The sequence below is a fragment of the Pseudocercospora fijiensis genome, assembly GCF_000340215.1.
Source record: "Pseudocercospora fijiensis CIRAD86 unplaced genomic scaffold MYCFIscaffold_6, whole genome shotgun sequence".
NCBI lineage: Eukaryota > Fungi > Ascomycota > Dothideomycetes > Mycosphaerellales > Mycosphaerellaceae > Pseudocercospora > Pseudocercospora fijiensis.
The window spans coordinates 1,137,926-1,164,304 of record NW_006921537.1 but is presented as its reverse complement, the minus strand read 5'-3'; the positions used below and the strand labels follow the sequence as shown (position 1 = coordinate 1,164,304).

The window sequence follows — 26,379 nt, the reverse complement described above, 5'->3', positions numbered from 1 at the left end:
TAAGGGTGCTATTATTAATAGTGTATTCTAAGGCGCGCATTTGCTTACGGCGCATCTATACGAAAGCCTCGTAGAACAGTGCGATTTACATAATAAACATATAAACAGCCTAATATTAGCTAATAGCTAATTTAGTGTCCTTTAAGGCACCGAGCTTCTTCTTATACTTATTGCAGAACTTCTTAACGTCCTTACTATTATACCGAAGGGTAATATATTCCTAGTAGAGCATGAATTTAGTAGACCTACCTTTACTAGTATATTTCTTCTTAAGGAAGTCCTATACTTCCTAGGATATAGATAGACTAAGTAGTAATTATTAAATATTACCGATATAATTAGCAAAGATCTAGGTACGCGCTGTTTGATCTTTAGAGTCCTATTCATCTTAGCGGTCTTTAAACTCCTTAGAAGACTTACTAGAGGTCTTAGAGAGGGGTCGCTAGCGGATATCTTATATATAGCGCTAGACCGATATATCTTTAAGAGCGCCTTTAGCGGCGTACGACTATAATAGATAATTCTCCTTATTCTTTAGCTTAGGAATGTTGCTTATATAAGCGCTAGAGGTTGTAGGGGGAGCTATTACAGATAGCGACGGCGATAATATAGAAAGGGGCGGCCGATAGGCGCGCCTATATTCTAGTATAGCGGATAGCTAATACTAATATTAGAAACCGGTATAGCGGATAGCTAACACTAACAGTAGCCGACTCGAGTCTAGCACCTGCTAGAACACTCGAGAGCGGCGAGGGCGGCGACGATATTAGTATCGGCGCAATTTTTAGTAATAAGCGCTATCTACGTAGCAGTCGGAGTAACTATTAGAATACGTAGAATGCGTGTTAGAAACGTAGGGGGCTCATAACCACTTGATGTAACTAATATATTAGAAGAAGGACTAATCTATCTAGAAGTCCGAAGATGAAGTGCAGCAGTTGCAGCCTCAGGCATTAGGCACGTGATGGACCCTGACACCTGGACACACACTCCAAGTAAATCTCCAAGACAACATTCCCGATCGAAATCTTACGTGACAGAATCTTGTCGAAGGAGAAGGACTTCAGCTCCCGTAGCGCATTGAGCCATTGGCAGAAAGCTACTCTACCAACGTACAGCTCGCGTCCATTGCACTTTTCCAAGAGTAATCATACATCTTGGAGTGATTCTCTCAAGAGCGCAGCGTCGACGGTGCCTCTGATTCAACGGGAGGAGGATTCCAGATCTCAAGAGCTAGATGAAGTCGCATTGCTATTCTTGGTCCTAAGCAGCACCGTCACGCGTCACAGGACCGAGGGCGCCGCATAGCTACCAGTCATACTGAAGCATAAAAAGCCCAAAGGTACCCGGCTGCAATTGCGAGATCTGTGACAATCATATACAGGGAAAAGAGCGGAGTAAAGTGGTCTCCAAGCTGAAGACATTGGTTGCTAGCTGTGAGACATATCCACTCTGCCGATGCTGTCCCACAGGATAGGTGATGATTGATAGGGCAAGTGCAGTATACATCTCGCTTGATTGAGAGATTAATGTTGATAAAACGAGATCCATTCTACAGGTATCTGTCCGAGTTCTCGCTCGTAGTGATCAATGTTGGACTTGAGGATAGTCGGCATTTCGTACGTCCATCGTGGCAGAATGGATTGAGTTAGCATCAGACGGGCAGAAGAATCATGACGGCTAAGAGAAGGCGCTAAATATGGAAATTCGCTCAGCGCCATCATTTGACGAAGGGATCGTGGCCGACAAAGTCGCTTTTAATAGTGTCGAGGCAGAATCCGAATACACCCCAGCAGAACTCAAACGCTCGCGATGGAAGATCGATGTATGCCTTCTGCCACTTATGTGGTTCTGCTAAGGCAGACAGCAAGCAGACAAGACCGCTACAGGTGTGACGAGCGTCTTCGGGAGCCGATAAGAGACTCACCTGGAAGGCCAGCAATTCTCTTGGTTGACTACGATTTTCTACGAGACGCCTGGTAATTACCTCGTCCAGAAGTTCCATGTTGGTCGGTTTCTAGGCATTTGCATCTTCATTTGGGGAATCATCGTCCTCTGCATTGGCTTTGCTGACAACCTCACTGAACTCATTATTCTTCGATTCTTGCAAGGTACTTTCGAGTCCACTATCTCTCCAGCCTTCCTTTCCATCACGGGCTCAGTCTATATCACCAAGAAGCACACGCTTCGTGCCGCGATTTGGGGCACCGCAAATGCTGGAATGAACGCCATCACTGGTCTCATCAACTATGGTATTGGTGACGCTGCAAACGATCCTCCTAGCGGGCTCAGTGCCTGGCACGGTATTGCATTCTGACTCGGCGTCCTGGCGTTCTTCGTTCTGGGCACACCACGAGAGGTCATGTGGCTAATAACAGCGTGAACAGCGAAACGAATGGCGGCTGCTCGAGTGGTGGCAAACCAGGCCGGAACAATGCCTGAGAAGCATGCAGAGTGGAAGTGGAGTCAAGTCCGCATCGCGTTCAAGGATCCGATCCGCAGACATATATTACTCTCACACGATCTGATGCCATCTACTTGCGGCTCTCTTACCCATGAACTGACTCACTTCCTGCTGCAAAGCTTTGCAATCGTGGCACAGTTTTACCCCTGGAAAAGACGCCGAGTTTCGCAGATACTGTACCCAGCAATACGCTCCACAAGAACCACAAGTCGAAACGTTCTCGTGTTCCCGGATGAAAGAATCGTCCGAGAGACCGACTCGTACAGGCTCTACATTTGCATCCTCTGTGAACGTTCGTCAGACCTGTGAAAATGCAGAAAAATCGCGAGTATGGCTGTGCGGCCACCATCAGAAGACTGGCTACGATCATCTCACAGGTCCTTCTGTGGAGTCGCTACGACGCTCGAGTGACAGGCCATCTTGGTCCTGCATGGGTATAGCAAAGTGCGATACCGTTGATATTGTCTATCAGACTGTGACATGTGGAGAAGCTCTCTGTCGTGAACCCATTTCAAAGCCTGCTAATCTTTCATGACAGCTCATCTAGCTGCATATGCCAGGCAAACAGGTAGGACATCTTTCCGTGATCCGAGCCAGTTGTTCGGCAACCTTCCATCTTCGATTCATTCCTTGGGATCTTCACCTACCACGAATGGTAGGAATCGGCAAAACCTGTATGCGGTTTCACTCCTTAGCGTCCGGCGGGCCACCAAACCGTCACCGTTATACAAGGCTTGGGTATGCTCGGCTCGTGCGGTGGTGCAGAATCTTGTGATCGCTCAGAACATACGGGAGGAAAGATTCCAGGGCAATAGTCGGATCGTCAATTTGCCTGGACAGACGGCCACAGTACAGCAGATGTGGATCGTGGCCGGCCGCGTTTGATACCTCGTTGGCGAAGGAACTGGATTTCTAGAATGATGTTAGTCTGGAGTGGGCTTTCCGTGATCATAGTAGGAATAGTAATACTTGAAGCAGCCGTTTCGATTCAGTCATCAGAGATGAGCGATTGCTCCAAGGAACTTCGGGCCCACTCTGTAGCTAGAGCTTAATACGGACTACTAGGGTCTACTTTACTCCGATACGAAAGACGCTATACACAAAGGCAAGGATTAGGGCACGTTTTAGCTATACTAGACAAGTGTGAGGGTAATGACTCCGCTGTATAACCGTGTATGCCTGACCTTAGGGGCACGGAAAAACTCTCGGGCCGAAACAAGCATCCCACATGCGAGTCGCAGCTCCTCCAACCCGGTTCAAGCAACATGAAAGTGCAATTATGCTGCCAGAGAGCGCCGATAGTCTCACTCCCACCATAGACCTCCGCAAAATCCATCGTGTGGACCTAGAACGCCTGCCCGCAAAAGAGCAGATCAAGATCATAGCCCTCGGATGCATCGCGTGCCTGAACAAAGGCGACCTGGGCGGCGAAACCTCCCCAGTCCTGGACTACTTAGCCCCAGGCTGCCTCGTTGAGCCAACACTCGATGGACAAGACCAAGATACGAAAGATCTTGTGTCGCCGTTCGAACGCATGGCTATGTATCGCAAGATATTAGAAGAGCATCCTGAGTTTCAGATGCATGTGGACGGACTTGATATTCAAGTTGATGAAGAGTTGGGAAAGGCTGTAGTTTATGTTTATGGGAGCACGACGGGGTTACATCCGGGTGTGAGTATTGGGCGGGTAGGCGTGCTCGAGTATAGGAGATTCGAGGGGAGGTGGTTGAGTACAAAGTACATGGGTGCGAGGGGCCAGAGTATGGTTTGAGGGCGGATGTAGACGCATAGTTGGAAGAGCGAACATCAAGTCTTCGAGGCCGAACTTTCCTGCCTAGCGCAATATGGATAGGACAGCCGGACCTCCCGTATTACGCCATGGATCGAATTTTGAAAAACGTCAGCTATGAGCCATCCAGGATTCAGTAAGTTGTTCAGTTGATTTATTACGTCACAAAGACGCTCACCCAATACTCAACTCTGAACCAGAGCTCAAATCAGACCAAGACCAGCTTCATATTGAAAAGTGCCAACAAAATTCAGCAACCTTACTGCCATTATGGTTGCCATTCACTTATTCATCTTGACGCTCTTCATCGCAACCCTCACCGACGCCTTGGGTCTCACCCGCCGAGGGCCTTGTACAAAGGTCCCGTACTCCAAAATCCCATACTGCAAGAAAATGGGCTGTGGCAACGAAGGCTCCAGATCTGATCTTGGGAGGCGATGAGGTGCCGGGATATTTGGCTTTTGCTGGGTATCGGGAATCGCCGCTTCCCAGGTTGGCTCTCACACTTCCCAGGCAACCTCACCTCTCCCAGCTTTCGCCAGTAATGCTCTTTCATTACCAAAAAATATCACACTTTACATTTACCGTCCCAGGAGTCCACAAGAACTATCATGCGATCCGACTCGAACTTCGAAAGCACGTCAACGAGCAGCATGCACCAGCCACAGGTGGGCGAATTCTAGAAAGAGAAAAACTTCATGCTTCCATATCACACGTCCTGCCCGGCCAACCAGAGAAAATAATGGCGAGCACAGTCTGTCAAAAAAAAAACGACATGAATGCGCAACAATGCATGCATTCTGAGCAACCACCCCGCCAAGCCACACAGAAGACGCCGAGGACGTTTATGAAAAGGCTGCCACAATGTGCACGTCAAGGCTTTTGAAGAGCTATATTCAGACATTTCTCATCACACCATTTCAGGCCACCTTGTTGGCCTAGTGGTATAAACCCCACGAAAGCCTTTCCGACAAGCGCCCGGCCGGGTACCGAATATGTCATATCCCATGGCAAGATGCTTGTTCCCTAAGATAACCTGCTTTCGAGAATACTGTTCGTCGTCGCTCCCTCTTAGGGCCGAGTAGATGAAGCACCTAAAGGGTAATAAAGTGAAGCTGCCTGTGGCCTTATCTTGTTGCTCCGATTTTCTAACATGTCCGCATTTGTTTAATATAGTATCCTTTTCGCAAATAGCTCCTAATCGCGTTTTGTATTACTTTTAATATTACTTTGCGTATGTATTAATAGACTTTATCTAAGGCTCGAAAGTGGCTAGTATAGCAAGACAGTTTAAGGCCTTAGAGGGCGGTTATGTTGTTTTTAGTTTTATTATTAGGGATACTAGCGTCTGTAACGAGTCGGGCTTAAGCGATCCCCTTAGTTAACTCGTTGCTACTCGGCGCTCGTCGGCAAAACTAGGATTATAGTCTACTTCTTATACAAATTCTGTCGGTACGTACTTATATAAAGCGGGTCTGACTAACTAGACCGCTTAGATCTATGCGGCAGTTCTTCGGACTTAAGCTAGGAGGCGGTTAAAGGGATTAGTAATAGGGTCTACTAACCTGTAGATAGTATATATACGACCCTTTTAGGCGAGCTCGTTATGTATACACAAGGCGGAGTTATCGGATACGCTAATATCCCGCCTACAACCCGCCAAGCTGCTTAATATTGCTCGGATATCCTAGTATTCGGGCATACCCGATGTGTATCCATGGGTGTATACCAGTATAATATACGATGTATACAACCTCCATTTCTCAGGGGCTGTAAAACCACAACACTAAAAGGGATGCTGGATCGGTGAGGGTGGCATGCTGTAGCTAAGGCAGTATACAGTAGGCTGTAGAGAGGTAGCGTAGAAGGATTGGGTACAGTACATAAGGGAGGAATGCGATGCCGATGCCGAGAGGGATTCCGCGCACCTGCGATCGGAGCACAGCGACGGCTCCAGCTGTATAAAGAGGCCTTTGCTAATCGCTGCCAGAACAGGACGCGCTAGTCAGTTTCTCTTAGACAGAATGTAACATTCGATGATGAAAAAGCTAGCGCTAGGCTCGTATGACGTGGTGGATGCATGGTGGATACCCACAGTGGTCTGTATGTCGCCGAGGAAACCAGCGGCGATGAGGCCTCCGAAGATTGTGCGACGACGTTCCCGCCGTTGAAAAGGGTGACTCGTAGGTGCACTTCTGATCGCGCAATTCACACAGGAAAGCACGTCAACGCTGTCTCTGGTCAATCAGCATTCGAACCTCACCTCACAGCAGCGCCACTATACCATAAGCAGCAAGAATACCGCCACAATGCCACACTTTCCAAGCTCTGCACGTCAGCATCCCAGGCGGTTTATGCTTGTCACCAACCCTCGCACTTGCTCCAATCTCTTGGTCCGCATCCTGGGCCTGGACAATCAGCCACACACCAAGCATGGCAGCTACCATCTCCTTGGCTGCACGATCGCCATGTCCACGAACAACCTGTGGGAAAAGAACGCCGATGAATGGACGGAGGAACAGAGACAGTTCACACATGGAGTATACAAGAAAGGGATCGAGGATCTGGAGGGAAATTTGACACCAGGCCCCGAAGACAAGATCTGTTTCACCAAGGAGCATGTCGAGACTTTTATCGAGCCTACGACTTTGTCGAAGTACATCCATGGACATCACAAGGCTGAGCCCTTGACTTTTGACATCCCTGGATACAGCTCTGACAAATCTGCTGGCAATGAGACAGTTTTTCCAGACGCATACCTAGAGTCCTGGAATCCGATCTTCTTGGTTCGACATCCGGCTAGAGCGTTCGAATCGGTATATCGATCTTTCATTGATGTCGCGAAGACTCCTGTGAGCGCAGGTTCGAGCCAGAAGTCGATCGACGGATTTATTGAACTCACTATGACGCTTAGCTGGACCCGGAAGCTGTACGAGTTTTACGGATCTCGTGGCATGGATCCTATCATCATCGATGCGGACGATGTTGTCGTCAACGCGGAGCCGTTGACACACAAATTGGCGGAGTACATTGGATTCGACACCAATGCGCTCCAATATAAATGGAACGAATGTTCGAAGGACCAGAAGGAGAAGCAGGAGGCACATTTTCAGAGGATGTTGTCGTCGCTGAATGAGTCGAATGGCGTCAAAGTGGACCCTGCGAAATTGTCCAGCAGTATCAAGTCTGCGGCAGAGCTTGTGCCGAAGTGGACTGAAGAGTTTGGCGAGGCGACTGCCAAGAAATTGGAGCGCTGGGTTGAAGCTGCGATGCCAGACTATAATTACCTGCGTGAGAGACGGATGAGGCCATGAGTACAGAGTGACTCAGACCGTAACCGGCGTTCACAGTATAGACATCATGGCGAATCGAGCTTCCACCTTATGCGTCTGCGTTCAGTCGTCTTGCATGGCCGAATGTTTGTCTCCAGGTCCGTAATGCTTGGTCGACAGCTCAGTCAACGGACTCGACGATCAGAATTTCCAAGGCTGGTTCCAAGAATCCGGATCACATCAATGGTTTGTACATGCTTAGATCACATCAAAATCCCATGCCGTGTGTGTCCATCATGGTTTCCAGGATCGCAACGAGTGATCGTGCATGATTACAGGGCTCATTGCACCATTATGAGTGGCGCAAGCTCGTGCGGTGGCACAGCAGGTGCGATAAGGCTGAGATGTCATGGAGTAGGTGGCCCGCGCCTTGACAATGGCTTGAGTTCGTGCAATGAAACTTAGTTCGCTCCTAGCTATAGCAGAGAGGGCTTGTCCAACGTCTTAGGCTCGGCGATGTGGCCTTTCCTGGCTCTAGGCACTTTCGCTTGCATGTGGATGTTGTCAAGTTGTCTCATGTTCCATGGGCTAAGCATCCACCGCAGCATCATTCGAGGCCAGTCTTGATGCTGGGAAGTCGCTCTGTGTCTCGTTTGGTGATGTCTTGGCTTGAACAGTACCTCCACTCAGGCGCTTCGCTTTCAAGCTCGCACGTGTATAGTGACTTCCTTCATCTGAATAGCCACGTTTCGGTTCCTGTACTGCTTTCAACATCGCATTTGAACGTGCTCCATCCAGAGAGCCATCGGCCGCGGACGAAGCTTGCCCACAGTCTCGTCGACGGCTTGGAGACACGAAAAGGCGATGTAAAATGCTGATCCTTGGCAGAATGAATTGTGTCCTTTGGTCTGGCCGGTGGACACCGACAATGCCGTCAACGCTGGTCAGCTTCGGAACGCTTTCCAGGTGGTCATTGCAGGCAGCAATGGATACAACAAGCTCGTAACACTGACACCTTCGGAATCCAATTCAGTTGTCAACCTTGGCAAGCGCGCAATCTCAGTGTCGACTTGCAGGGATGGCACGAGAACAGGCATCAGGCAGGTTTCCCTGGCTTCTGCGAACGGTGCTGGTCCACTGAACGTCACCTTCTGCGTTGGTTGGTGCGATACAGAGTATACCAGGACGAGGCCTTGTATGACAAAACTTATACTGGTCTCAATGGCAGCTCGTAAATGACAGTGGCAGGAGAGCTTCATGGACTGTCGATATCTGCCCGCTTAACGCTGAAAGATTTGTAACCGAAGTCGAGCTCGCCGCTCTCCGAATACTTCGCGTAGACCAGTGTGCCAAGTGAAGAGCGGTAGTATGGCTTCGGTGCACCAACATCGGAGATATCGCATTCAATAATGCGCGCCCCTGCAGGAACTTGGTGACATTCAAAATTGACCAGATCGTGGTCACCCAGGATCTCTCGTGCGAAACCTTCTTCCAGATCAATGACGGCGTCGTAGTATGAACCCAGGAAATCGCTATCGAAAACGCCTCGCATGTCCATTGAACGTATCAGTGCAACCCCCTGCCGCCGCATGATCGAGTTGCGACAAAGCTCGACAATCAGACACAGCGTCATACCCAAGCTCGTGCCCACAGCAGCTGCAGGGCGTGTTTTTCGGACCGATCTTGAAACAGAATTCGGCGATTCCATCTTTGTGTCTGGGCGCTGTAGTTCGAAATACTTCTCAATAAGGCCCAAGATGTGTTTGAACTGCTCTTCGAAGCGATCTATTTCCATCAAGTCGCGGTCACGCCAAGAGCATACGATGAGCCACAAATAGAAGAAATGAATGTCCACTAGTGCTCTTGAGGGATCGAACTCTTCCGTGGCGGGTACGAAAGCCAAAGCATTCATGAAGTTGAGCAGCTCTTGCTTCACTTCGACCACTTGCTCCACAATGCTCGGATATGACTCGAGGATTTGGTCCATAAAAGCCATGGCCAAGCAGTCCCAGGCAGGCTCGTCTAGAGACACCATGTCAGGCCGTTCCTCGCGGAAGTCGTTCTCGGCTTGTGTGTACCACCCGCCCCAAACATCGTTCACCTTGCGCTCCAACGCATCCAGGTGCACCATTGCTTCGTCTAATGATTTGAATGTTCCAGGTACCGGTTGAGAACATGTTGGAAATAGATAAGCATCCTCGTCCAAAAGAAGGGCAAGGTCGGCATCTAGTCGAATGAATGTCTGAGTCAAGATGTCCATTCTAGTCTTCGGCTGCACCTGGAGTGGAACGAGTCGTTTTCCCGCAGATGCTCGCTTGCCCTGCGTACGCTCTATCTGCTCGAACAGGATTTTGAGGCCATTGCGGAGATGGATGAAGGAGGCAGCATCGTTTCCTTGGAGCACGTCAAAGCTGAATAGCAACAGACAGACCGTCAATACAAGCTCTGCCTGGCTAGCCGGGTCTTGCTTGTAGAAGGGTTCGATGCAGCTACGAAGCGTGAAGATAGTCTTGTTGTACTGCATCAGGGCCAATCGTGTATGATCTTGTCTCTGTTCCGAGATATCTGCAGTCATGGCTCGACTAAGTGAGCCGAGGGCAGCGGCGGCATGCATGATGGCTGGTTCTGTCTGGCAAAAAGGCAGAATGAGACGATGCCAGTTCATGAGCCAGTTGTTTCCGGGCAGATGTTCGAAAGCCCTTTGGCGAAAGTAGTCGAACGCATATGCCTCTGAGCTCGTCAAAGCACAGGATGACGAGGCCAATGTGGGGATTAGGAGGTTGATATCAGCTTTGGGTCGGAGTTGGACGTGAGTATTTGGTGTGGGAGACGAGGAGCTTTCGTAACCGGAACATTCCTTGCCAGCACTGATGCATTTCTGGCATATCGGCCGGCGCTCGTCACACTTTATGCGTCTCTCTTTGCAGGCTGACTTCTGGTCAGAAAAGCTCGGCTCGAGCAATATTCATGTGCTCACTTCGACAGCCTGATCGAACCTTGGCGTGCTTAGCTCGCTTGCGTACGACGGGGATGGTCATGGTCGCGTGCGGAAAGAGGAGCGTCTGCCATCGCCGAGGAGACCAACGCAGGAGCTCTGCGGTATTGAGGGTGAAAGGAGTGAGAAGTGGGGAGTGAGGGAGAAACAGAAGTTGAGCGTCGGGAGTGCGTCGAGTTCAAGCTTGGTCGGGAGCGGGGCGGAGCGGAGCGGAACGGAGGAGCTCCATCAATGCCACCGCCCGCCCGGTGCTTCTTCTTGAGCTGAAGCTGACTCAGCCAAGCCAAGACCGCACCGTGGTCCTCTTCCACCAGCTCCACGCTGCTCCCCGGCTCGATCCTCGTCTCCACCGTCCCGTGCACCCCGGGTGCCGTGCTGTCAACATTCACCTCTACCACCGACCATAGTAACACCTCCTTCATCTTCCACGTATAGTCAGCACCGGCCAGGTCAGCTCGCATGAGGCTTCGCACCGCCTTTCGACATTCGACACCATATCTTGAGTGGCACGACCAGCATGCACACTGCGTATGTCGATATGGAAGATCCCGATATCTTCCTCGGAAGGCCTCCAAGCTTTCTTCGTGTGCTGACATCTTCTCAGGATGCAGATGGACAGTGACTTAGATCAAGACATCAAATCAGCTGCTTTCAAGGAAATGTGCAGAGCATCACCGCTCGCTATCTATGGCGTCGGTATTTCTCCTGGTGCCCAGCTCCTTCGATCGACAGTCGGCTGCATCAGGTTCGAACTTGTTTGACGAGGGAGAGATGAAATCGTCTGCTCCTCGAATGTAAACCCGTGATGCTCCCGTCTGGAGGCCCCACAAGTGGATACAGTATTCGATGCAACGCAAATGGCTTCCAAGAGCTCTTGAAGGTGCATGTGCTCGCTGCCCAGACATTACAACAATGCGTACGCGAGTGGCCGGCAACGAATGCTCGCCTATGAGAAGCAGATTATTTCGCTTTCGAGTCTTCGGCGGCCGTTCTTGAACGCGCATTGATCGCACACGGGATGCCACAGAATTGCCGAGCGATGTATGTACTGTACGGGCCTGCTGTCTACGTGAGGACCTCTCACTTCGGTATCAAAGCCGTGAGCGGATCCCTTCGACTTCGAGAGCACGTGTCGGGCCGGAAACCGCTCCACTATAGCGAGCTTTTCATTTAGTGATGGAGCTACTCATACATGTGTATAGGTACACGCTCTGTAACACACTATGTACGCAGGGGCGGAAAATTTAGCTGGTGTGTACATACAAGGAGGAGTTATCGGATACGCTGATATCCTGCCTAACTGTATTCCAACATCCCTAGTTTCATTTACACTGCGGAGTGAAAGTGGGTATCTTCCTAATCCTTGAGAGGCAAGCATTACAGCGAATAGCAACTTGTTAGTACTCAGCGGTCCGCGCCTAGCCACTTTCACTATGAAGTGTAGAGACGTACTACTGTATACGCCAGGGTCTCAATCTTCGAATGGAAAACAACACCCTTGAGCTTTTCTGAGCCTCTCGATTCTTTCTCTTTGTAAGCAACGTCACAGAAAAACCGTACCGATCGAGTCGATACTGTCGACACAATCCACTCGATCGCTTAGATCGGCTTGGTTAGGCTCTGCCGTACTTTGATAATTCCATCTAGCAGGATCGCTACCTTCTAACATTTCTAGACAATCAAATACATACTACTAATCTACTGATCTACCAACAAATTTATTAGATAGACGGTATGAAGGGCCATTTCAAGCCTCTAGAAGTGACGTGTAGCTAGAACTTCCCGAAACAGCAGCATACCGGGGTGCCTGCCCAGTACAGGACAGTATCCGGCTTCCACCTGCTGCCGGCCACGGGCACTAGTCTAACTACCGACAGGCTACAGCATCGACCATCGACCAAACGTATATGCACGAGCATGACAGGGAGCGCCGTTGACCTGCACCATCCTACACCATGCCAGGGTCATATCAGGATCCGGATTCCACTGCTTGGCCGACATTCGCCAATGAAGTGGTGGCGATTGATGAGCACACCGAGCTCGCATGAACGTCTTCTCTTCTGATAAGAGCTGTACACCTGTTTCGTGAACTCAAGCTGCTCTGACTACTGTCGGCGAAGCACCATGGCGTGGCTTTTCGACAGCGTGCTGCCAAGTGAAGGGCTCGTCTATCCCAATATCCTCGCTCTGGCGGTTGCGATCATTACCATCGCAGTAAGCACCACAGCTATCTACAGGTTGTATCTGCATCCTCTTGCGAAGTTTCCTGGTCCATTCTGGGCTCGCTTGACAACCATTCCCTCGTACTGGCATACGCACAAAGGCGATCGTCATGTATGGCTGTGGCGTCTCCAGCAGCAATATGGTCAGTACTCTTTTCAATTCATGACCTGAAATCGCCGAAAAAGACACTCACTGACTCCTCCTCAAAGGCACAACATTCCGCTATCGCCCAGATGCCGTCTTGATCAACACACCAACAGGCTACCGCACAATCTTCGGCCCCAAAGGCAACGTCCGCAAAAGCGACTACTACCGCATCTGGCCCAGCGACTCCTCCGTCTCCAACGCCTGGAACGCAACCGAAATATCCATCCACGGCCCCAAACGTCGAGTCCTCAACCACGCCTTCTCGGAAAAAGCCCTGCGCTCCGCCGAACCCTTCATCCAATCCAACACCGACCGCTGGTGCGAACTCATCTCCAACCGCATTCCCAAATCCAACGAATGGAGCCCCTCCCTCAACATGACCAAGGAAATCAACCACCTAATCTTCGACATCCTCGGAGACCTCTGCTTCGGAAAATCCTTCGAAATGAAAGAACCCGCTTCAAAACTCCGTTACGTGCCCGAACTCCTCGCTGATTTTCTCGTCCTCATGCATCCCATCGGTTTCTCCCCAATCGCAGATTTCTGGGTATGGTTAAAACCTCGCGGTCTCGATGCTCTCCTCGCCTACACCGCTCCCGCCGCACTAGCAGGTTGGGAGAACTTCGTGGCAAAATGTCTTCAAGACCGCACGAAAGTCGAAGAAGAAGTCCGGGAAGGGAAACTCGAAGCTCGACAAGATTTCTTCTATTACCTCTTCGACGCCAAAGATCCCGAAACGGGGAAAGGGTACACGAGACAGGAACTTTACAATGAATGTGAACTTCTCATTATTGCCGGGTCGGATACGACGAGTATTGTGACGAGTGCTATGATGTTTTACATGTCACGGAATTTAGAGATCCAGGCCAAGTTGGCGAAAGAGGTTTGTGGGGCTTTTAAGTCGGCGGGGGAGATTCAGAGTGGATTGAAAATGCAGAGTTGCAGATATTTGCGAGCGTTTATTCAGGAAGCTTTACGCATGTGTCCACCAGTACCCGCAGACCTTGCGCGTCAAGTTCGAGCGGGAGGCACGACCGTCGAAGGGCATTACTTCCCCGAAGGAACGAAACTCTCCACGGCCCTCTACTGCCTCTCCTACAACGAGGACGTATTCCCAGAACCCTTCTCTTTCAAACCCGAACGTTGGATTCTGGGAGAAAGCGGTGGTTGCGCGACGGAAGAGAGTCTGGCGTTGGCGGAGAGTGGATTTTGCTCTTTTTCGACGGGGAGTAGGGGTTGTATTGGGAGGAATTTGGCGTGGATGGAGATGATGATTGTGATGGCGAAAGTTGTGTGGAATTTTGAGATTCGGCAGGATGAGGGGAATCCGCTGGGGGCGGGGGATGAGAAGGGGCCGGAGGGGAGGAGGTGTGTGGATCAGTATCAGGTTAAGGATGCTTTTGTTGCGATGAGGGATGGGCCTATGATTCAGTTTCGGAGGAGGACGCATGAGTGAGGGAGGGGATGATGAGATGAGATGAGATGTGGGTGGGATGATTGGAGGTTGCTTGAGGGATGGACGAAATGTATTCAAATTGAATAATGATAAGCAGCTATATGCCAGGACTTTTTAGAGTGTAATCATTCTGATGAAGCTGAACGGCCAAAGGCTGCTGGCCTTCATAACATCGAAAGATGTGATCAATTATGCACGAAGCCCGAGCTCACACTGTGTCTCGCATGCATCATAGCACGATATTCAACGCCAATCGATGCTTCCCGTGCTCTGATTCTGCAACCTGTCGGAAGTCTGATGCCTTGCGCCGCCGCAGTGCAACTCTAGTAGTCCCTCCCGAGCTTCTTTCCTTCATGCCAGAGCACAGCTCTCACGTATGTATAGCCATTCATTCGTCGGCATCGACATCGACATCGACTTTGGGCTTTGCATCTTCGATCCTACGCTTGAGCTCATCCCTCGTCTCCCGGTCAAATCCATATAACTCAAGCGCCACTCCTGGAGAAAGTTGTGTGAGCGGATCGAACCAGTCGAGGAACTGTTGGGTGGTAAACTTCATCGCGGTGGATACAGGCATGACCAGAGTCAACTTCCGAAGACTCTGCGCACGTTCGACAAAAGCCGATGTGAAGAATTTCGGAAGGCTGAAGTCCGCCGAGTGTTCATACGAGTGTTCATCTCTATCGCAGTGGCAACATATGACCAGCTCCAGCCGGATACTGTATATTCTGGACAAATCCAACATGCGACGAGCAAGAATGAGGTTCATATCATCGAAGCCATCCATGCAACAGTAGCCGAGATTGCCATAGATTTGGAGCTCTGGACTGGTGCGTGGGCGCGCGCAATCATTGCCGATTAAGACCTCCAATATCGCAGGCGAGACGTCTCGAAAAACGCCAACAGACTCCTTATGCACTTGCTTGGAGACGCGAAGAATTGGAGACGAACTTTGCGCTTCGTCTCTTGGTCGCGCGTCAGGAGCTGCTCGTACACAAGGTTGCGCATCTCTGGGGGCAGATCCATGAAGCGAAAGGTCCACTCCCGATCTAGCCGCTCGAGTCGAGCGATATACGCATTCCTAGAAGTTGTCAGTCATTGCGCCCCATGCATCAGCGAAAGCGACTATCTGGCAAGCGCTTGGATTCACGCGCGACGGAGCTCCAGAGTGGCAAAGCTCCGGAAATTGAATCCCCAGCGTGTTAATCAATTTTCATTAAGCGCCAGTAATGTTCGTCATCTTTTAGCAACTTTCAGCCAATCACGGGCATAGAACTTACCCGATACTACACTTTCGAACTAGGATGCCCTGAAAGTTGCTAAAAGTTAAGAAAGGCAGTAGCATTATCGGATGCCTAGAGCGTATCCTATTGCTTAAGCGTTTGTTTGCGTTCTAACAAATACGCCCCTCGTAGTAATTTATATAAGGGGCGTATGTATTAGCCTAGCGGATGTCCCCGTTGCTTAGCCGACCCGGATCTAAACCTTCTACTATATTCCTACGTAGGTAGATAGTATATACTAAAGAATTTATACTAGCGAGCCGAGTCTTAGGTATAATAACTATATCCTACCGAGAGTATATTATCGCTACGACCCGCCGTACGGCTTAACCGACGAGACGCTATTAACGACGAACACCCGGACTAAGCTATATCGAAATACAAGAAGAATATCGAAATATAAGAAGAGCTATATCTAAATATAAGAAGGGTTCCGCAATATACTCTCTATAGTAGGAGCGCTAGCTTCGCCGACTCGTAATCCAAAGCTAGTCTATTTGTCGATTGTCGAAGGCCTTTAGCGCGTCGGCGAGAAGGGCAAGCGCGGTCTTAAGATGTCTAGAAATGTCTATATATAGCTAGTTAATATAGCTAGTAGCACTAAGGCGCCTTTTAGATCGAGCGCTTTAGCTACTTATATCTTAAGCAGTATAAGGTTATACGGGTCTATACGATACTAAGACGACTATATCCCTCTACGACTTCTTCGCCGAGAATTACGGTATCTACTTATAGTCTATAGCCTACCTATCGGGGAGGCAAAGGAGAACTATTGCTTTAGCTTTAAGATAGCGACAAGGTCGGCTCCTGCTATACTAACTATTATCAACTTTTATCGACTTTTAGTAAGACCTATCGATAGGAGATCTACTATACGAAGCTACTATCCGATCCTTTAGCAATTTTTAGCAAGACCTATCGATAGGAGATCTACTATACGAAGCTACTATCCGATCTTTTAGCAACTTTTAGCAACTTTTAAGACCTAGTAATAGGAGATCTACTATACGAAGCTACTATCCGATCTTTTAGTAACCTTTAGCAACTTTTAGTAGGACCTAGTAATAGGAGATCTACTATACGAAGCCGATCTTCTAGCAACTATTAGCAACTTTTAGTAAGACCTAGCGATAGGAGATCTTGCACCTTAGATATTCGAACTTTTATTAATCTTTAGCAAGATATAGCGACGGTGGATATTGCACAACTTTTATTAACTTTTATCGACATTTAGTAAGATATAGTAACGGTAGATATTGTACAACTTTTATTAACTTTCATCAACCTCTAGTAAGAGATAGTAACGGTAGATATCGCACAACCTTTATTAACTTTTATCGACCTCTAGCAAGATCCGGCAACCGTAGATCCTGCCTAACTTTTATCGACATTTAGCAAGCCTAGCGATAGTAGATCTTGTACCTTACAAACCCTATATTCGAACTTTTATTAACTTTTAGCAAGACCTAGCAACTATTGATCTTGTACGTTAAGGAGCCCTAATCCGAAGTTTCATTAACTTTTAGTAAACTTATCTAAGTTTCAATAACCGGCGATAGTAGGTATTATATATTAAGAAGCCCCTATCTAGGAGTTCTTATCAACTTTCGGTATTTATAATCTTATAACACATTCGGCCCTTATATTATCTACTATAAGGGCAGTATATAGCTCGAGATGTCTACGGATCTTATAAGCGTTCAATCTCTAGTACCGATAGCAAAAGCATACTCGAACCGCTAACCTTTTAGCCGCAAGGTCTACTATCGAGTGTATCTACCGCTAGTTACAAGCTGTCCGCAAGAAGCAATAAAGACATCCGAACACTCTAAGGCTATTAATATGCCGCAGCTCAATTCGACGACTTTATCCGCTAAACAGGATAGATTATCGCTAACGATATAGAGTAATAGAGCTAGTCTAGTAAACGAGAAGCACACACATTATACTAACATCGCCGCGATAATAGTGGCACTAGAACCTAGAATCTAGCCTAATTAAAGAGCGCGGATATTACTTTATGTGTTTAAATAGCTAAAAAATAGATAATAGGTATAAGGACAAGACTTTAGCACAATAACAAGACCTTAGTAAAAGAAGATAGCTAGAGTAGGACTCGAACCTACGTACACTTCCCGAAGACCGACGAGGAAATACTAAGAAGAAGATTACGATATCTACTAGGTAGATACCGGAAGTTTTTCCTAGCATCTACTACGGTAGTCTTTAGTCGGTATATATAACCACTATACTATCCGGCTGAAAAGATGTAGAGATAGGCGCGGTATGATTTGATAGGATAGCAGTCTTTAAAGATAACATATAATACTTGCGAAGAATTATATAAAAATCCAAAAAGACTAAGATAGATAAAGAACAAGACCTTTGCAAAAGGACAACACGTTAGCAAAAGAATATAGCCCCTCCGAGATTCGAACTCGGGTTACTCTAGTATAAAAGAGACATTCTCGATCGAGTATTACGCAAGTATATAGATTGTAAACGCTCTCGCGCCTATTAGCAGTTTGTATAACTAGAGGTAGTGTAACTGCTTAATAGGCGGTCCTTAAGTAGTCTTCGAATGCTAGACGATTAGAACGACGACCTAATAAAATTCGAGGATCGATACAAGCCTAATCCTAAAACAAACGGCAAGGCTGCTAAGTGTATAAAGAAGCGGAAGAATTGAAAGCAGTATTGCCGCACTATATACTATAATATTAAGGTACGAAGCCAACTCTTCGAGCGTATAGTAGAAGGCCTCGAATAAATGAAACTACTCTTTATACATCCGAAATCGACGACCGGAATAGACTATCGCTAAGCTTAAACCTAGGCTAGATAGCAACCTGTCCTTAAGATTAGCATCGAAGGCTTGCTAAGCGCAAGAAGAGCTAGGTTTTAGAAGTGCTAGTAGCAAGTAACTGCTATATTTCGGCAGTCTCTTTGCTAAGCTATAGCGACGATATAGCGACTATAAAAGAGGAGATCAATGTCTTATTTAACGGTCGTACTAGGATCGTACGAATAAGATGCTACTACGAACACATTCTCCTCTTATACTAATATATACGAGGGAAATATGTATATGTTCGTAGACTCGTACTTTATCCCTCGCATTGCTCTATCCCCCCGCTCTATAGCTCTATTATCTAGTCGCTAATCTAAACCCTCTTAACCTCAATTTCTTAGCAGATAGCGCTAGAATTCTACCGAAGCCAAGTAGGTACCGTAAGCGAGCTAGCGACTTCTACTAAGCGTAGACCTAGCCCTACGCTATACCCTAATATATAGAGCGGACAGACTAGCTTCGTACGCTCCGCCGATAGCGGCATCGTTAGTACTAATACCGGATCGACGAGGATATCGGAAGCTCTAATTCTTCTAAGTAGTACTATAGCTCTTCCTCCCTAGCTCGTTAAGGCTTTAGCAAATTAACCGACGTACTAACCGTCTAGCGTCGCCTGTTAATAAGATAGTCTATCCTATAGCGGTATTAACGGCGATAGGAAGAGCTATACTCACCCCGCGCATTCTTAAATATAATAGAGGTCGCTAAGTCAAACGTCGACAATAACGCCTAGCTAGGCCGCATTATTAGTGCCAACTCTCAAGACCAGTTATAACGAAGCCGTTAAGGTCCTCTGCTATTACTAGGAGCCGTCGCTATCGTATTAAGCACCTTTGCTAGCTTGTATTAGCAGAAAGTAGCTTAAACGACTTAATTCAATAGTGCCTCTATTATTCGTTTCCCTCTATTAATCTATAAGTAACGCTACCGGTATCTATAGCAATCCGAGAAGGACTTCTACTATATACCTATAAAGTGCTTGTTAGTACGCTAGCAAGTTGAGGAATAAGGGCGTTAGAAGATTGATATAGTAGTAGGATTAGCAGAGCGAGAAGAGAGTTCATTTGTAGTAGTAGAACTACTATGCCTAAACGCTAAACAGAAGACCCGCTAAGAGTATAAAAACAAAGCAAAGAATATAGCCTATTATGCCCGAAGGCTAGCAAACAACAATAGCAAAGCAAAGAAACAAACAAAGAAGTAGACTAGCTGCCGTGCCTAAACGCTAAACACCGAACACCTTTAGTAAGCATCGTGCGACTTACTACTATATTTCAGGTCTTACTGCGCGAACAAGGAAAAGAATTAGTAGGCGGCGAGGCTACCGTAAGCACTACTACCTATCCTACTATCCTTGCTACTACTATAGCTACTACCGAAGCTACTACCGAAACTATCTAGCTTTAGAGCTAGGCTCTTAAGCTCGAGCCTAGGCTCCTCGTCGCGGTAAGAGTAAGGGATCTAAAACAATGTTAGCTTCAAGTCTTAATATTAGTATAAGAAGACAAATGCTATACCTTGCGGAGACGATAGCGAGTACAACTACGGCTAGGCTTCTTAATGTAGGCCTTAATGCCCGACAAATAACCCTAGCATTCGAAGCCGTCGCGACGGCAGGTATCGCACGGGCGAGTAAAGCGACGGCCTAACGTCGTCTCTATAATGCGGATAACGTAGTATAGCTGCGGTAAGCGATTAGCGTAGGCGGCTATAAATATGTTAATACTTAGTTCTATCGCTTGCTTAATTAATACAACTTACGGTCGATAGTGCCCGGAGACTACTACTGTCCTATTACCTAAGCAGGCTTAGGCGTCGTACCTAGAATCGGCGGTCTAGTAGGCTAAGGGCGAGGCACGATAGTACCTCCGGCCGGGATAGGCGGTATATTGCTAACCTGCCCGCTTATTATCGGTACTACGGCCGGCGGAGCGAAGAAAGGAACGGCGGTAGTAGGAGGCGGCGCAAACGCGGCGGCAGTAGGGCTAGTAAAGGGTTCATTCTCACTATAGCATAGTTAGCAATTGTACTAACACGACAGCAGGATAGGAATTAGTTACTTACTCTTCGTTATCGTTACTACTAGCGCTAGCAGGATTGTAGTCGTTACTATAGCATAGTTAGCATCTATTACAACAGCAAGCGGTGCGAAGTAATAACTTACTCGTCGCTAATAGGGCCGAAGTTAATATCGTCGTCGCTATAATATAGTTAGCATGCTAAAACTACTAACGACTAGAGCTTAAAGATACTTACTTGCCGTCCTACGGCAGAGCTAGAGCAGGAGCAGGAGCGGTTGCTAGAGCTAGAGCTAGAACTAGAACTAGAGCTAGAGCAGCTAGAGTAGGAGCAAGAGTAGGTGCTAGTACTAGCGGAGGCTAATAGCTATTATATATATTAGTATTATTCTCGGAGATCGATAGACAAAGATACGTACGTTACTATACCCTAAAGGGTTACAAAGAAGGGGCCGCTTAGATATATTAGTATACGCTCTTGCCGATACGCTAAAGACTAAGATTAGTATACTTCTGCTATTGATGCTGCTACTACTACGTACGTAGACGAGCAGCGACGAGGCGGCGGCGGCGGATTGCGCGACGAACGCGCCGAGTAGCGTACGCCGTTGCTCGCTCCTCCTATATGCCTATTAGCACTATCTCGCCCTCTTAACACCTTCGAAGCTATTAACTAATATATATATCTATGCCTAAGAGAGGGTAGCCGCTAGCGGCCGGAGTAAAGAAAGGACCCGGCATTTTGTTACTTTCTATACTGTTAACGTAGTTCTTGTGTTTAAGGTAATACTATAGACGAGGGTAAGAGGGTATATACGATATCTAGTAGAGGAAGAAGGAAAGGAAGGAAACGAGAGAGAGATCTAAGATATATACCTATAAGACTAAGAGCGGAGTAAGTTATATTGTCCTACTAAGGAGTGACGTAAAACGAACTAACAATAGTATCTAAACCTTACTGCTAGGGAAATGTAGGGCAAGTAATATAATAGCTCGTTCGCTCGCCCTATTATTATAGGAGCGGACTAGGAGGGTTGATGCTTACTCTGCTCTAGCCGCTCTAATCTGCGCCTTCTTATTAGCTGAAAGTTAGTAAGAGTTACTAAGAGATACTGAAACTTTATATAGACAGCTGCTACTAGCGGGATTGATAATAGTAAGGCCCTACTTTTCCTAGCATTTACTATACGAAGTGCCTAGCAGTCGCCTAAAGTAGCAGCAAGTACCCCCGGAATAGCATTGTAGAAGCCCGGGACGTACTTTAATCTTCCGCCGCTCGAAATAAAGCATGCGCTAATCCTTTATAGGCAGGATACGGCAATATACGAAAGTACTCTACGCTAAGCCATTCTCCGGCCGTACCCGCTAGTTACTATACCTCCCTAGGCCCCTATATACATGCTCCTAAAGCTGCTAAGAGACAAAAGGCTATAAGAATGTAGTGTATACTACATCGCCGCGAAGCCGGGCTTACCCTCTTGCCTACTTAGTATATACGCCGCTCGATATACGCGCGCTAAACAGAACGACTCTACTAAGTACCTAGAGCATATAAAAGTTGCTAAAAGTTGCCGAAAGTTGCTAAGGGCTAGCGGAAAGATCACGTCTAGTATAGACAAGCTATTGCAATAGGATTAGTATAATGCGCCTAAGCGGACATATATATATATATACACTAAGACCGAGCGCGCGAGCTACGTCTTACCGTTAGCCTTAATAAAGAGAAGGGCCGCAAGCTAGGCGAGAAGGGTCTTAATAAGCACTATATTATAATTAGATAGACTACATTTCAATCTACCGACTATAAAGGTCGCCTTCTAGCAACCTATACCGCACTATAATCCGGCAGACCAATATAGTAAGCTTCTAGCAACTAGATGAACATCGAATTATAATCCGCTAGGCCCCTAGGCTTCTAGCAATTAATAGCCTACCTTTACGGCAAGGCCTCGTTCGATAATAACTGTCTTCGCAGACTATCTTCCCTACCCGGCAATATACTAGAGCTTTAAACTTGTTAGTTCTAAACAGCGACTCGAGAACATTTAGTAACTTTCATTAAGACTTAGCAACTTTTAGCAAGCCCGGCGGCAGTGCATTATATAGTTTACTCGACGATATCGAGAACTTTTAGCAACTTTTATTAACCCCGGAAGCAGTAATGCTCGACTTCTACGTTTGATACCTAACTTCTGCTCTACTCGATAGCTAGACTTCTACGGTACTTAATAGCTAAAGTCCTACTTTGCTCGGTAGCTAGACTTCTACGTTACTCGGTAGTTAACCGTATTTAATCGTAGACCTCTTAGTAGAGATTAGGTAGCGCAATAGCGGCATTCGATAAAGATTAAGCTACGAGCTTATAGATAATGTTAGAAAGCATATTAGCGGCATATTATTACTACTATAGCAGCTATAGCATTACGATCTCGTACGGAACGGCAAATACAGAGCAGTAGACTTAGTATTGTATTAGTCTCCTTATACGCTACTATTCGAAGGAAATTACCTTATAATATTAATAAGGCTATATACTTAATCAACGTCGATCCTCGCTCGCATTCTCCTTCTACTAGCCGAATATTCGCTAGAACTACGGCTACGCTATTATAGGCTCGAATCTACGCTCGCGGACTAACGTCGGCTACAGCTTGCTATCGTAGGCATTGCGGCACTAGCTATGTGTTGCTAGCTTCGCGCTGCTACTAAAGCCGATAATAGTATAGTCTTCCTTTAATTTGCGGATCCGTTATATAGATATAAGATCGTTATATCTCTTGAACTAGCGAATCCTATAGAATTTAGGATATATTAGCGATCCTATACCCTCCTTGCGCTATATAGCTATTCTAATCTTCTTGCTTTCGATTAGGCTACGAGGTAGGTTTATAATGCCGCTTAGGTCCTTCTATTCGTATATAATAAACACGTTCGAGTCTTAGAGGCCGCGAAGGTCCTACTATAGCTCGCTCTACTTAATATCGTATCGATCGAATTCGATAACGATAAAGGTCTATAGTTTAGCGGTATACTACTTATTCGTTTTGTCCGTACGCTATTCCTTACGACCGATCGCGAGTAGAGCTATCGATCTATCGGTATAAACGACCTTACTAACTTTAATATACGAGACCTAAAGCGTATAGTTAGTATCTATCGATTCTTAGCTTTCTTAGATCTATACCTGCTAGTCTTAATATCGTACTATACCTCCGTCGACGTCGAAGTGGGTAGAAGCTATAATAGAGTGTTCGGATCGGCTTAGATATGTGTTTGAGTTGTCGAGAAGATAGCTATATTCTAGAGGTTGTTATTATTATCGATAAGTTCAACCGAGGGCTTAGTGCTAGCGTTAGATACCTGCTTTTCTATACGGATAGCAGGTAGCAACTAGCGCCTGCTTCTAGAGACAGCATATAATAGCGGAAATGTTACTACTAGTATAACTTAAACCGTTACATACCGCGTAACTTCGTCTATTAACTGCGTACGCTTTCTAGGCGACAAGGTAGGAGCTCCGGTAAGTAGCTAGTTACTACTTATATTAACTTCAGTTGACGGCAATCCTTCCTTACTCCTTTAATAACTAACCTCAATTAGTCGATAGCAATCCTTCTTCCCTTCTCTAATAACAATTATTAATTACTAAACCGTATACAACACTCGAGCAACGCCGACGAAATGTCTAATAATACATAGCAGAACCGGGACCTATAGTCCTAACTCAATCATTTCGAAGCGGATTATAGTCCACTTCGTAGCAGTTCGGGGATAGTAAGTGCCTACAGTCGTCGATGTCTCCGTACGGAAACTAACATTCGAAGGGTATTAGCATCGGCCTAGTCTGGAACGGCGTAGGTAGAGCTTCCTTAGGTGCGGTCCATTTTGCTACGAGGTAGTACGAACTACTAAACAATAGCGGCCCTGCGACTATAGCATAGTTAGTCGTATAGGTACGAATAGGGCCGAATAGAAATAGATACACTGCCTATCGCTTCGACCTTAGAGAGGCAGGCATCTAAGGCCTTCCGAATTAGACAACGCGAGTTACCTTTACGATGTTTAGGCGTTATCGCGGTTTCAGCTTAAATAGCTAGCGGGTATTAATAATGTACGATACGGACACCCTGTTTCCGAATAGTCTAACTCGAAACCTAGCGGGGTTCGGATATTAGCACGATAACAATAGTCTAAATGGCGCTAATCGAGTAAGTCCGTAGCCGCAATACGAGCCTGCGTTCCTAACATAGTACGCGCGAGCAAACGGCCCTCTAATATAGCTAGCACTACCGACTGCTCGTTAACTTAAAGCAAGCCGATAGCAAGGAGATCTAGCTAACGACCTACTCGACCTAGATAGATAGTAGGTACGAAACAGACGTAACTAATAGGCAACAGTATTAAGGTAGAGGGTTAGATAAGCTAGCATCTCTAAGCGTTCCGCGTTGTAGCCGATAGCTAGGCCTTTGTATATCTGCCTTAGAGTAAGAACCTAATGCGTTAGAATAGGGGTTGTAAAGCCGCGAAGGATGATCCCCTACTTCTAACGACTAGTATAGGACCTAAATTGAGCTATAGGCTCTAGTATTGCGACTTAGATTAGTATTAGCATGTCTCCTACGTTAGAAATTGCCTTGTTCCGAGTAGTAATCTTCCGTATATTAGCTATAGCTGTGCCGTCTATTATGCGGCATATACTGCTTGCTATAGCAGTCATTCAGTTATACTTGTCGGTTATACTTGCTACTAGACAGCTACGTTCTCGTAGGCAACGGTAGCAAACTTTCAGTCGAAGAGTAGTACTTATTACGGCTCGATCCCCTCTTAAGTAGGACACCCTACGAGACAACGAAAGTATACACTAATAACCTAGGCTCTATACTAAGCACTAAACACTAAGCGTCGAATATTAAGCATTAAGCATTAAGCATTAAGCATTAAGCATCGAGCATCTAGATTAAACGTCTTTCCGAGCTCAATTACGTAGCACTAAACCTAGTCGCTACGATAAGCTCCTAGAACGATAGTAAGAAGGCTTCGAAGAAGCTAGCGCCGCTTAATTTGCAGCAATAGCCTTTATTTACCGAGCGGGTATAGCGTATAGACTAGGAAATGCAGCGTTAAGTCAACTAGTAGTAGGTCTAGCCGACGAGTGCTAGATCTTAAGGGCTAGCTTAGGTAGCGATCGAGCGAGAGGCTATAGGTATAGCGCGAGAGAATTTCAAGGCAGCTTAGGGACATTATCTAGGGCAGACACCTCCTCTAATATCGCCGGGATCTACGGGAGGTAAGAAGGATTGCAAGAAGGGCTAAGCATCGAGTATTAATATAGATTCTGTTGTTTCTAGCATTAGTCCTACTGTTTGATTTAAATGGTTTCTAGCTTTAATATTGGTTATTTAAATAGCTTGAATGGCTCCTAGTTTGATAAATTCAATAGCTCCTAGTTTAAAGATTTAAATGCCTTCTCGATAGACTCGATTCTCTTTGTCTCGGTAGAGTATAGTATTCCCGCATTCGTTAACGCCTTAGAGCGTACTACGACGTTGCTAGGAAGGAACGCTAGGTTATAAGTTTCCTATTGACATTTAGAACAATACGAGCTTACCTAAATAACTGAACCTGCTAAACTCACCTTACTCTTACGCTTATATATTGCCTGCTTCCTAAGACGCTTCTCTTCTATTTAGTTTATCGATACTACGTACGCTTTCTCGCTCTCTTCTGCAATAGCATCACCTTAAATACAAGAACTACGCTAACGGTATAGAAAGTAACAAAGATAGCACTAGTACTCTATAAGTTGCCCTAGCAGGCTCGTCTCTATCTTAAGTACGCGCTAACTAGGAAATATAGCCGTTATAAAGCTTAACGAGGCCGA

At 46.8% G+C, this 26,379-nt stretch overlaps 6 protein-coding genes and 1 non-coding gene across 7 annotated transcripts; 4 read left to right on the top strand and 3 right to left on the bottom strand.

Moving 5' to 3' along the window:
* Positions 1 to 1,918: 1,918 nt before the first annotated feature.
* Positions 1,919 to 2,317, top strand: MYCFIDRAFT_32229 (uncharacterized protein; the record flags this gene model as incomplete). Its single annotated transcript, XM_007929734.1, has 1 exon — positions 1,919 to 2,317. A coding segment is annotated over one exon (399 nt), but the record flags the coding sequence as incomplete, so codon positions are not given.
* Positions 2,318 to 6,061: 3,744 nt separating this feature from the next.
* Positions 6,062 to 6,775, top strand: MYCFIDRAFT_183184 (uncharacterized protein). Its single transcript, XM_007930075.1, has 2 exons — positions 6,062 to 6,490; positions 6,538 to 6,775. Exons 1-2 carry the CDS (start codon positions 6,334 to 6,336, stop codon positions 6,540 to 6,542), a joined length of 162 nt encoding a protein of 53 aa, XP_007928266.1. The 5' UTR covers positions 6,062 to 6,333; the 3' UTR covers positions 6,543 to 6,775.
* Positions 6,563 to 8,733, top strand: MYCFIDRAFT_87051 (uncharacterized protein; the record flags this gene model as incomplete). Its single annotated transcript, XM_007930074.1, has 1 exon — positions 6,563 to 8,733. The coding sequence occupies one exon, from the start codon at positions 6,563 to 6,565 to the stop codon at positions 7,565 to 7,567; it is 1,005 nt and encodes a 334-aa protein (XP_007928265.1). The 3' UTR covers positions 7,568 to 8,733.
* A 614-nt stretch (positions 8,734 to 9,347) lies between these two features.
* On the bottom strand, positions 9,348 to 10,624 carry MYCFIDRAFT_215781 (uncharacterized protein; the record flags this gene model as incomplete). Its single annotated transcript, XM_007930073.1, has 2 exons — positions 10,503 to 10,624; positions 9,348 to 10,453 (listed from the first exon to the last, which is right to left on the bottom strand). Coding segments are annotated over exons 1-2 (1,167 nt in total), but the record flags the coding sequence as incomplete, so codon positions are not given.
* Positions 10,625 to 12,644: 2,020 nt separating this feature from the next.
* MYCFIDRAFT_32845 (uncharacterized protein) lies at positions 12,645 to 14,346 on the top strand (the record flags this gene model as incomplete). The annotated part of the gene is made up of 2 exons (XM_007929736.1): positions 12,645 to 12,885; positions 12,953 to 14,346. 2 exons carry the CDS (start codon positions 12,645 to 12,647, stop codon positions 14,344 to 14,346), a joined length of 1,635 nt encoding a protein of 544 aa, XP_007927927.1.
* Positions 14,347 to 14,734: 388 nt separating this feature from the next.
* Positions 14,735 to 15,691, bottom strand: MYCFIDRAFT_197783 (uncharacterized protein; the record flags this gene model as incomplete). The annotated part of the gene is made up of 3 exons (XM_007930072.1): positions 14,735 to 15,074; positions 15,341 to 15,427; positions 15,627 to 15,691. 3 exons carry the CDS (start codon positions 15,689 to 15,691, stop codon positions 14,735 to 14,737), a joined length of 492 nt encoding a protein of 163 aa, XP_007928263.1.
* Positions 15,692 to 17,730: 2,039 nt separating this feature from the next.
* MYCFIDRAFT_t51 lies at positions 17,731 to 17,890 on the bottom strand. The gene has a single exon. It is a non-coding gene; the product is annotated as a tRNA-Phe (tRNA).
* Positions 17,891 to 26,379: the final 8,489 nt, after the last annotated feature.